Below are 12,772 nucleotides of genomic sequence, written 5' to 3' on the forward strand. Positions count from 1 at the left end.
GGAACTTCTTCCAAATATGTTACATGTGGTGGTCCAGTCACCATCTGGGAGATCAGGAAAGCTGCTCCCAGAGGGTAATATGTTTGGCTGAAGCGAAAGTTTTAGAAAAGGACTCATACAGATCTGCTCTGGAGTCAGTCAGAAAAGCTAGCAGCACTTTTCTCACTACACAAATGCACAGAGGGAGACCTGAGCCCAAGTACAGAAGTACTATTAAGGATTATTTGCAAACATTTGCCATCAGCAGGAATGTTGTAATGGTAAGCATTTAGGTGGAGCTGCCTCGGCTCCCTTTGAAATAAGTTTCCAAGCAAAATGAAATATGCCTGGAAACTAGGCCCCTGTCTCTCTGCAGTGGCCATCATGGGAGCCTAGACTACTGTCTCTGGATAAGCACTTTACTCTCAGCTTAAATGACATCTGCTATGTCCCCTGTCCAAATTTTCCTGTAAAACAGGACCATGCTTTGGTATGGCTGTTTTCTTTGGTATTTTCAGCACTGCAGACAACAAGAGATGATGTACTGCAAGAGAGTCAGCTTCCATACAGCTGAAACAGGACTTTCTCATTGAAAGCACAGGGCTTAGTGCAGCTGTTGCTGCCTCAGGATCTCAGATGAGCTTGTCATTGGAGGTGGTATTTTGCTTTAGCCTTAGAAACACCTGTATAATTTTAATTAATTTTCAGTATGAGGGCATATTCATAAAGTTGATCTGAAGATATCATGGCAATAAAAATCACTCTGTACAAATCAATCTTTCCTGCAGAAAAGACTTTTCCACTGGAAGAAAGAAGAGTTCAGAAGACTGAAGAGAGTAGAGTTATGATGATCTCTTAGCTGGATGGCTGAGTGTCTTGTTCCTGGCTGCAGCCTGAAAGGTATTAGAGGAAAAGCAGGGTAAGTGAGAGCTTCAGGTTCACAAAGAAAGTAACTAAGTGCTCTAGGAATGCTGCCCTGCCACATCTGCTTTTGGAGCTGCAGCACTGCTAGGAATGAGACTAGATCTAATAGATGTGCAGTCTAAACAATAAAGCTTTTTTATCAAAGGAGTCAAGCAGAACTTGACCTCTCTAGGGCGCCTCAAAAATTCTTGTGTTTCAATGCAGTGGATATGTCTCTTACACCATACTGTGTAAAAGTGTCAATGAATGTCTTGAAACAAAACAAAACAAACAATTTTTAAAGCCCCACACATTCAGATGGAAAAGATTTTTTATTGATCAGCTTCTTGTTCCCTTACTCCTCACCCATATTCCTGATTTCACATGATCAATTCCACATGGTCTGAGGATAAGCTATTAATCATCTTTTATTTTACTTTATTCCAATGTTACACAACAGGAAGCATGTTTGAGGACTATTCAGTGAAATAAAGGCCAAATATTTGTTAATCAGTACAGTGTGTAATATTATCTTGAACAATTGAGTATAAATACTGATACAATGGGGAAAAATATTTCCACTATGTCCATTAAACTGTTTCCTTCTAGAACAGATTTCCACAAGACAGTTTTAAATAGCTTTCAAACCAAAGACATGTACCCCCTCAGACAAATAGGAAAATTATCTCCAAGGCAAACACAAATGCAAACACAGAAAGGAATTGTGAGATATACTTAAAGAACATGGTCTGTCATGGTGAGATCATCAGAATGGCATGAGAAAATCAAGACAGGAAATTGCAAAGAAGAATAATGTATCAAAGCTGAGAAAACTTCCTCCAGTATTCATTTCTCAAAAACTTTTGCTTATGGTTTAAAAATGAAAGCTACCAACAAAAAATCTGAAATACTTGTTCTATAGGTACACAAAGTACCATGAAAGTATTCACTTATAGCATGTTTTAGATGGGAAATGTGGACCTGATTTTCTAGGTGATCTAAGACCCTTTTTTTTAAATACTGGGAAATAAGGAATCCTAATCTGAATTTGTCATATTAGAGTAGGCTCAACTTGCTAAATTCTTCACTCATGAAAATAATCTCACAGTAATTGGAAACTACTGTCATTAGAGATGACCAGTTAGACCAGATTTGCAAGTTGCACCAAAATACAATGTTGAGAGGATACTGAGGACCTTGAAAATATGTTGTTAAATTCAATGCAAGGACTCCACACTCTTCATCCTAGGATAAAAACAGAAGAGGAAAGAAGATTGTTGTTATCCAAAGTGTGAAAAAGTTCATTGCTATATAGTTGGTATAAAATAACAAATCTAACCATTTGTCTACAGCTTGTGTACTTGACTGTCACAGTTCAAACAGTGCTTATATGAACAAATAAACAAAACCAGATACTTTATTCTGAGTGGTATCTTCTGACAAGGGAAAAGCCAAAGACTGCCTCAAGGCAAGGATGGCAGCCCCTTCTCAACCACAAGATTTGCAGCATTTTTGCAAGGCTGCATCTTTTCCCCATCTTTGAACAAGACTTTTTCAGACCATCTCTATTTTCTCTGGAGTTCTAGGTATCTCCCAGTCTTCTAGGTTGCCTCTGAAAAGTATCCTTAAAGGAAGAGAATTTTTAAGGGCTCAGGGTCTACCAAATTATACCTCCATGGGCTGCATTATTTACTGGTTTGTCTATGGCCTAGGAGAGGTGTTTTGTAAAGGACTGGGGCAATAAGAAACAGCACTGGAAAGCTGAGCAGACATGTCTAATCAGTGAGAGCACAGAGGGATATGACCTGCGTGCAAACATCAGAGAGAAAGCAGGGGACAGGAGCTAATAATGTGAATATCAGGCACAGCACATCTGAGCTTGTTTCAGGACTCTTGAAGGCTGTGTTGTTACTTTACAAACTTCTCACTGCCACTGGTTATTTGCCTCCCTTTCTCCTCACTTTGGCAGCAAGGCAGCTACCACTCATTCCAGACTAAACTGCAAAGAGAGAAAGCAAGAGAAGAGAGAGCACAGAAGCAGGGAATGTCTTCAGTGGGAAAGGGAGAGCAAAGAACCTGATATTCCTTCTAGCTATATACAAAATTCATTCAAATATTCCTTCTGTGCCTATAACAAGGCCAGTGATATGGTTTCAAGATTAAAAACTCCATCCATTCCCACAGATATTTTGAACTGTAAATTCGATGGATACCTGTGTGTCATGGCTTTTGGTGGGTTTCCATCACTGTATGACTGACCATGAAAACCTGAGGGAACAAGTTCAAATATAGGTTACCATTTTGTTTTCATTATGATTCACATATTTATTCTCAGAGTAACTGATATGGGTTATTGTTTCATACAAAATACATACATTTCTTATTTTATAGGGGAAATAATGTCTCAAAATGCTTGGCTTTATTAAATAGAATCCAGAAAAGTGGTCCAAAGAAATAGAAAATTTGAAAGGAGCACAAAGTATTGCCTCCAAGTCAATGCTATTAATGCAAATTTAAAAAAAAACCACCACATTATTTTCCCATTTCCATCCATTGTAGAGTAAATAACAACAACCCATTGTAATTCCCAAAGTACAGCTTTATAGAAAATATAGAAAAAAATAAGTTACAGCTCTATAGAAAAATGCTAACCATTGTAGAATAATAAATTATACATGCCAGAAAGCTCTTCTTAAAGCCTGGGTAAAGAGCAGCCTTCCTGATGGTTAGACACAATGACTTTTTTATAGTAGGTGTTGTTATGACTGGAATCTTGTTTTTTAATAACATCATGAGTCTTCTGAACACACTAACAGTGCTTGGTATCTTTAACAGTAACACCTAACATGCACATTTCTATTTTGCAAAGATGTGCATAGTATATATTTTCACTATTTCACTGTGCCATTAGAAGATTATTTGTCATTTGCTTTGACATTTTTATGAACCATGTTGTCAAGGATTACAGACAAATCTCAAGGTTAACATTACCTTCACTTTTACATGGATGGCTTTTCTTAATGTCTTAGGCCCAAACAAAATAGCATCCCAGTGTAACAATTATTACCCTTGGTGACTCTTTTGAAAAACTTTTATCACATCCTGATTTTAAAAGGCTAGTGTTTAAGAAATATCTTTGTTATAGAAAATATGCATTTAAGAATACAAGAGCCCTCAGTAGCTTTGCTCTCACTGATACATTCAGAACCTTACACCTGAGAAGCAGCTGGTGGCTTCCAATAAGTCATTAAGAATATTGGAATTATTGCAGTGAGACAGACCAACCGAGTTCAGTGTCCCACTCTGACACTGACTTGTACCATCTTGTTTACAGGGAGATTTTGGGAACACTGATCCACAGATAGAGATTAATTATCTACCAACTAATGTAGATCACATTATCCCAAAACCATAAATTATGTCAGGATCCATGAAGCATGAGGTTATGTACAACAAACACAGTGATCACATATTAAAGTTCTGACATTCTTGATAAGTGCACATTTTTTCCTTTTGTTTCTGAATCTCCACAAATTCCTAACCAGAAGGAAAAAAAAAAACTCAAAAACAACAACAACCAACAAAAACCCCACATAAAAACATACAAGCAAAGCAAAAAACCAAAACAAACAAACAAGCTTGCGAGAAAAAGTTCACTACTTAAATATTTAAATCAAATATTGTGCACATGAAGTTCTTTCATCAGCTTTTGATGGTCTGCTATTTTCATTTACTGCACAGATACATTCTCTCCTACTATGGGGTGCAGGGAAATTCTAAGACTGCCATCTCTAGAGCTTTTAATTATTTTACATACTCTGTATGACAAAATGGAAAATATGAAAAATGAAAATGCATCCACACTGTATGAACCACAACACTGATTATTTAATTTATTCATCTTGAGTGGGCTTGTTACAAGTTTTTCAGTGGAGAAGAAACCTGACCTGGCATTATACAAACGATTACACAAGGAACTACACTCAGACTACAAATTCAAGCTCCCTTCTTTTTATTATCAGGCTTCCAAATATAAAGCTGTAGTTAACTGACAGGTGTTTTTAGACAACAGGGAAAATCTGTTACAGGACTTACTATATTTGCAGTGAACTAGAAGGAGATGGTTGATTGGTTGGTTGGTTGGTTGGTTGTGTGAGTTTGGGGAAGTGTTTTTGGCAATGCTCAGATCGAGGCTTCTCTCAGCATGATTCCTTTTAGACCTTTTAGTTCTAAATTAGTCAATCCACTGCTGTACCATAAACCCCACAGCATCAGTTTGCTCTGAACTCACTAATTTCTACAACACCTTACTTTCATGGTTTGGAGGGTTTAGAATATTCTGGCTCCATACTGTATCTGAGTGTACCTCAAATCACAAAAACAATAATAACAATATCCAGAAGCCAACTTCTCTTTGCTGGGAAATGGAGGGAAATGCTGCTGTCCCATTTGCAGGGGGGGGAACTGGCAGCAAGGCTGTGCTGCAGTCACTACAATGGCAGCAGTGTGTGCCTCTTGCCAAAGTGTGTTTTTAGCTAGTTACCTCATGTACTGACACCAAGGCAAATATAGGTGTGATACACAGAAACTGACACAAGGTGAAAAATTCACCCAGGAAGCAAAGGCAGCAGCCAGCCACACAAGTTGCCCTTGCAGAGCTAATTAACATAGCTCATGAGGTATATGAGTCCACTGTCTATAAAGGACTCTGAGCATATCTAGCTCTCATGCACACATCCCCATTCAGTCAGGTGAATCCCACCTCAGTTTCCCAGTGAAAACACACTTCACCTGAAATGTGCTCTTGTACAGAATCAAGACCCAAGCTTCTTTTGTGAACATGCCTACTTACCACAGTAGGTATCGCAGATCTGCAGTGGAACTGAATAATCTACATCTGTTCTCCAGCCCTTTCAAAAGAAAGAATTGAGGCTTATTCCCCTTTCAGCAGAGCTGTTACTAAGCACTTGTGTTGACAAAACGAAATTGCTTTATTAGTTTACTCAAGTGACTGCATTTTGAATCTGTTTTTAAATATACACATATGGAAATTGCTGGTCTAGTGTATATAAAGTGGGTTGCAATCACTTTTAAGTCTCTAAATGATGGAGTTAATCATAATTTTTGTTGTTATGGTTGTCTGACAGATAACATCTTACTTACAAAATAAATAATTTATGCAGGAAATTATCCGTCTCCCCACCAAATTTCATTTCTCACTAGGGTAAGAACTACTACCCTCATTACTCAGAAGGCTTTTACCAATCTCACTTTCATCTTCCCCTTTCTTCCCAGCAGCAGAAAGTAAAGCTGAGAAGGGCCTTCTAGAGAGCTACTGAAGCCTCAGAGCTCCACTCTCATTTCTTTCAGTGTCTGCTGAGAACATTAACTCCAGAGAGGCATAAACCTATCAGCTTCATGCTCATTTTCTAGGAACAAAATTTCTTAATGAAGTTTAGCTACAGAAATAGTGTGCAGAAATGCAGAAAAGTCAGAAATCATTTGCTCAGTTCTACTTTCCTGAGTGCTAATTCTAGGACACCATGCACTTGCTGTGCTGTTTACTATATGCCTCACCTTTTCTAGCCAATGTCAATTTTTGAAAATTCATCTATTATTTATTTAGATCTTTTGATAGCTTGCAACTTTTTTTTTTTGTGAAGGAACACATAAAGACAGGATTAGCAATATCCTGATGATATCCTTTTATCTGCCACAGACAAAGGAGCAAGATCGCAGAGAGCAACTTTCCAGTTAATTAATGTCATCTCAAAGAAAAGTGGTGGCAGCATACCAAGCTTTAAATAATGCTCATTGCCAACTCAGTTTGCACAGTAATCAGATTTAGCTGGGAGGAGAAAGCAGTGAGAGTACCTGATGGCTTGCTTGGTGTTTTAATGATTTGTTTATTAGTTTATTTTGTACAGGATACCTGGCAAAAAGCAAGATACATACCTGAATGCAAATTGTTGACCCACACATTTCCTGTGACATAGTGATTGAAACAGAATCTCCCTAATGAATAAAAAAAAGAAATTGAAAAACACTAATTTCCATACCCAGAAACAAACAAAACATACTGTATCTCTCCAGTTCTTTGCTTTGCTTTTCAATAATGCTATTAGTGGTCTACCGTGTTAGAAAATTAATGGAAGGTTATTTATTTTCAGAGCTAACCCCAGATCTCAATGACCATAAGCAGCTGGTGTAGTTTTGCCAAGCACAGTGTGGCAGCACAGGAAGAGGGCTAATGTTACTGCATTTTATGGAGCACCACAAGGAGGACACTCTACCCCCACTGTTCGCTTCCTCCCATCATCTTCACTTCTTTTCCCTGGTGTATGAGCTGAAGGAATGACCCTGTCTTTACAGTTCTTCTGGACTTCCCATCCCATTGTATGCAGAGAACAAACTAAGCCTTAGGGTAAAATTGTCCAAAATGACTGGCTTGACATTTAGTATTTGATTGATTATGGTTTGTCCTCAAAATAATGTCTGTTACTCCACCAATGCATCCTACACCACTCTCTTCAGGGTGGCAAACCCCTAAAGTAATTTGGGGGAAATTAGGTGAATATATCCAAGCATGACTGAAGAGGAATTAGTAGTTAGAGGATCAACATTGGTTTCTGGGAACACAGAGTGAGGTCTTGATGAAAACTTTGTGTATACTGCTCATGGTGTTGAGACAGGACCTGTATGTAATTTACATGGGGTCCCATTCTGTCACAGTAGCAGAGGACATAACAGCTCTTTACCAAAGGGAAGAAAACAGCATTTTTAAATGCATCAGGGCCTTCATGAAACACACACTTCAATATCTAGCTGTGATTTACTGGTGCTCCACCATTACCCCTTTCACTTAGCTATTCACACAGGGAGCCTTTAAAACCAGAAAATATAAACTCCACAGATTTCATGCAAAATAGACTGGCTGAAGGGAACCTTCCCTGAGTGTTGACAACTTTTCTACAAGATCTCCATCTCTGCCAGTAATACAGCATTTTCCAGACAGCTTTTCCCTTTAGGATAGGCTTTTGATATTACCACCAATACCCTCTCTGGTCTGTGTTAATTAGGATAGCTGTTTTTTTCCCAGGCCTTTCGCCATGATTATTCAGCTCTGGGAATTCCTAGAGGAGCAAGTTATTATCTTCCATTTTTGCATGTCCTCAGATTGAGCTGAGTGGGAAAACTCTTTTTATCAGCTGTTCTGTTACATGCAGCACCAGAGGTGCAATAACAATCTAAACTGATTCATTAGAAATCAAATTCAGCATTCAGTGTCCAGCCCACCATGCTAAGAAATGCTTGTTCATAACTGCCTGGTATGTAGTTCTTCTCACTAGAAGAATCACAAGTACCTGAAAAAGGCACAGTTGCATTGTGTCCCTGCATAGTGAAAAATAAGTACAGCTGGAATATACCTTACAGAGAGGACAGATGTAGGAGCTGTGCTTGTGTGTCCTAAAGCACATCCCCTACAGCAGAGTGAAGTCAACAAGAATAGCCAGGAGTAACAATTCAAATCATAATATCTAGATTTGTCAAATTTCTCAAAATTCATCATGTGCCAACTCATATACGTGGTCAGTGAACCAGACAGCAGGAGCATATATTTAGCAGTGGACCTGAGAGTACTGAGGAGCTGGCTGCCGAACCAGATGGATGTATTTCAGCATGGTGGTCCTAGTAGCTACTAGGATCTATCCTGCTAATATTCTCCTGTTTGAAAAATAATCCTATGGCCTCTCTTTTGCTCTTTGGCCTCACTTTCTAGATGTGTCTCTCAGCAGATCACAGTTTGGGCCAACAAGGTAACTGATAGGCAGGGTTAAAGGCAAACCACAGTGCTGCACTAAAATGTGTGGGACATAGACCAAGTTGCAAGAGAGGAATGAGGCTCTCATGACTAGCTGCTGCCTGAAACTGAAATCTGACCCTCCCATAATCTTTCCCCACTCTGTCCCTATTTTGTTGGATGAAGCAGTTGTGTAGCCACACAATCAGCTGCCTCAAAAAGATAATTTGGCTGAAAAAGAACCCTTTTTGCGTGTTGAGATTGTATTGGCAGCTGTGATATTTAGAGTTCATCATGGATTGATGCCTCAAGTCTTACATTTCATGATGTGTGATTTGCCAGGTCAGCTATATCAGTGACCCATATATGAAATATTAACAGTAACATTTGCTATATGCATAATACAAATACCCCACTACAAAAATGACATTAAAAGAATATTAAAGTTCCAGTCAATAATCACATCATTTGATGTGACTCATTTGACTTCAGGATCTTTATTTATTTCTTGTTTCAGCGTGAGATCAGATTTAGAACTACATGCTTTTAAAATGTTCCAGTAATTGTTCCAATATGTACGTGGCTTATTAATGGATTCAAGCTGCAGAACAATATATGGAATAATAAATGAATGAAGTTAGGTATGTTCAAAAGCCTTAAAATGTTTAAGAAATAATATATACAAACCACAGAGACTGAATGGTGCATCCCAAGAGATTCACATGAAGCCATCTGCGTCCTGTTACACACAAGCACTGAGAACTGTGCTTTGCTTTGGGATGTGAAGAAAACTTGAATTTGTTCTGCAACTGCAGCAGTCCTCATTTTCCAGGCTGATATTAGGAGAAAATACTTACTTTTAGATGTACAAAGACCATACAGTACATGCTAAACTTTATGCCTAAAATAAAAGCTTTTTGTATTTTTAAGTGTTATCTAATGATATGCAAGCAATTATTTTGATTCCTACAAGTTACTTTTTATACTGATGAACACTAGATCTACTGAGGATACATACAAGTAACAAGCTGTCAAGTCTCTGACTTAGTTTACAATTCACAGTGTTGTTGAACATTTCTCACTTAAGAGACAGCTCATATCTGATTTATATGATTTAAATATTTTCCACAATATAATGCTATGCAAGTTTAAAAATATATATTTACCTGGAAATTCTCCATGAGCAAATGGACATTTAATCCAAGATCCCCGTTTGGTTGTAAACTGAAAGCAGAGAAATCTGTTATGAAAACTGGATTTTCCATTTCAATCTATGGCAAAATATTCAACTACTGATGATCAGGGCATTCCAGAAAGTTGCAGAAGATTAATTCACAGCTTTTCTCCTTAATGGTATCTTACAACCCTGGACTTAAATTAGATCCCCTAATTATTCAGGTATTTATAATCAGGCATATTTTACAGAAATACCCGATTCCATTGACTTAAAAGTAATCTAAAAGAAAATAATAATATGCCTGTATTGGTCTTATTTCGCTTTTTTCCCCTCAACTAGAAGAGTAAGAGATTCTCCATTAAATGTACTGTGTTGATCATTTTATTTTCAAATATTTACTATGAAAAACTTTATATGTTAAGTTTAGCACATTCTTCAGAGTTTGTATTGATCAAAAACATTTTTTTCCTGCTTTTCTCAAACAGACAAAAAAGAAGGGAACAATCTGACCTGCATCCTATCTATCATTGATGTTGCACTTCAAAACAATCACCTTCTAATCTAATCCTTCACTTTTCCTTCATTCTCAGTTCCCATTTATCAGAGCTATGAAACAAAATATTGATCATAAAGAACAACAGCACCTCATTTATTTTAGAGACAGAAGGGCAGTTAATATGTGTTTTACAAAGAAATTTGTTTACCTTCATGCAAAGTCTTGGGTGAGTGTCCACACGAGAATATTTAACCTGCTGGAAGACAGAGCACTCAGCATTAGCTACTTTTATTAACTAGTTTCACAAAATCAACTACTGACATTTTCATGGCTTGATTCCTGTGAAGGCAACTGGTCTGTTCAATTCATAAACACCCCAGGAACTCAATCAGATAATGTGGTTAGAAACAACTGCTGCTTTGGATTACTGAATAGTTTGCTTCTTTTTATCTGCAATATGTAGCATTTTTTATGGTCAGACTGACCCATTAGAGCTAAATTAATTGATTCTATGGTGGCTTGTGCAAAATTCTGATTACAAAGTTAACTTGTTTCAACCCCTTATTTGCCACTCATGAACAACTCAGCAGAACACTTAAACATAGATCCAAAAGTATTCCAGCATCTGTTGAGAAATCTTTGAATTTTCCATACCCATATTTCAGAGCAGTGAAACGTAGGCTGAGTTTTAGAAGTCTACTTAAGCAATCCACAAAATGTTTTTTTCTTGATTAACAGTTGTTTACCCACCAAGGGCCTCACCACAAAGAGCCTTGTCTTATATAAACAATAGCTACACACATTGCTATACACATGATCCTACTTAAATAAACCCTGTTGCTCAAGTGACTGAGCACTCTACACAGCCAAACACTTCCTTCCTGTAACTTCTTTTGAGAACATAACAACAGTGTCCCAGGAGATAGTTCTGTAGGAGTCTGCTCAAACCTGGAGACAGCTTTGTCATCGACAGAGAAAGCCCCAGCCTCAGTTAGGAGTGATGCAGCTTTTGTGCCTAAGTCAGTACATTTGCACAGCATTAGCGTGTGTGGCCTTGTCTGGATTTACAGCGCAGCTGGCCCTATCTGAGGAATCTGCAGTAGTTTCCAGCATACTGCAGAGATGGTTTTCAGGGTTACAGTACAATAAATAGACCAAATTCAATATCAAACTTCTTAGAATTAATGATGAAAAAAGAGAGAATCCATTCTATCTATGAATGTTGATGAGCCTTGTGGGTCCCTTCCAGCTCAGGACACTCTATGGTTCTATGATTAATATTAATGTTCAGTCATTAAATGCAATACAGAAAAATACTCATACTCTGTAATAAATTTAATTTCTGTTCTAGTGACAGATACAACCATTACCAGCCAGACCCCATTTTAGTCTTATTTTCTTTTCCCCCCTTTTTCTCTCCTGCAAGCAATAAATTGTACTTGTTGCCAGCAGATGAATAATCCCACAGGGATCACTCACATCTAGAATTAAATTAATCTGTTTTTTCAAGATCAAAGCTTTGTAAAACTCATAAATGATGAATCTGAACAAACACTAAAGGCTTGGCCAGGAGTTCCTAATCACAAAAGCATTCAACAGTCTTGAGACAGCCCCACCCCCTCCCCAGTCATGTCATCAGAAGAATAATATTAATCCAAAAGTTTCAGAATTAATCTCCTGTGTTTAATTTTTTTTTTGCCTTTTCTGTTGTTACTTTAAGTTTACTGCCTTCTCTCCACAATCAGGCAAGCCTGAAACTTACTTTTCATGTTAAAATGAATAAAAAAGCCAGAGCATTCAGTATCATCAGATTTCAGATTGAAGTGTTAAGCCATTCAAGACATATGCATTTGAAAACCCTTCTCAACTTGAGAAAATAAGTACTGGAAGAACTAAGGGACACAATATTTCAGCACCCACAATTTCAAGACATTGGACCAGGTTGAGGAAGGTACTTCAGAAAGATCTTAATTACAAAACAATTGTGCCCTACCAAAGTACTGTTATGTCTCCAGAAATATGTAAAGAGATTTAGCTTCATCTAATTTATATTTCTGGTGTCTAAACGTTAAATATCTACATCTGATCTAATCACAAGAGACTCTTGTGACAGTAAAAAGAAGGTGGTACTATCAGAGAGAAATCCCTCCAACCTACTATGCCTATCTACAGATGAGAAGAGTTGTCCTCGCAGTGTGCCTGTCTCCCTTACTCTAAAAGGAACCTGACATGAACTATAAATAAAAAGCAGATCCTATTTACCCCAAAGAATTTAGCAAACATTACTAGCTGCTCAGTCATCTCCACTTGTTATTTCTCTATAATGAGTCAGTGACTATTTTGAATAAATCATGTGATTCGTGTGCAGGAACAGACTGTGATTATGATCAGTTTTAAGTATCAGAGAAGAAGAGAG

The 12,772-nt window shown here is 37.6% G+C and overlaps 1 protein-coding gene across 1 annotated transcript in view; it reads right to left on the minus strand.

Annotated features, from left to right (window-relative positions):
* Window positions 1-844: 844 nt before the first annotated feature.
* IL17REL (interleukin 17 receptor E like) overlaps window positions 845-12,772 on the minus strand; it is a 44,628-nt gene continuing 32,700 nt past the window's right edge. Inside the window, exons 11-18 of the mRNA XM_084206206.1 lie at window positions 10,565-10,612; window positions 9,850-9,907; window positions 9,371-9,516; window positions 6,838-6,897; window positions 5,735-5,792; window positions 3,096-3,150; window positions 2,079-2,127; window positions 845-872 (exon numbers count right to left, since the gene is read on the minus strand). Of these exons, the coding sequence (XP_084062332.1) occupies window positions 2,100-2,127; window positions 3,096-3,150; window positions 5,735-5,792; window positions 6,838-6,897; window positions 9,371-9,516; window positions 9,850-9,907; window positions 10,565-10,612 (453 nt within the window). The 3' untranslated portion in view covers window positions 845-872; window positions 2,079-2,099. The remainder of the gene's footprint in view (window positions 873-2,078; window positions 2,128-3,095; window positions 3,151-5,734; window positions 5,793-6,837; window positions 6,898-9,370; window positions 9,517-9,849; window positions 9,908-10,564; window positions 10,613-12,772) is intronic.

This window comes from Fringilla coelebs (genome assembly GCF_963513975.1).
Source record: "Fringilla coelebs genome assembly, chromosome: 5".
Lineage (NCBI taxonomy): Eukaryota > Metazoa > Chordata > Aves > Passeriformes > Fringillidae > Fringilla > Fringilla coelebs.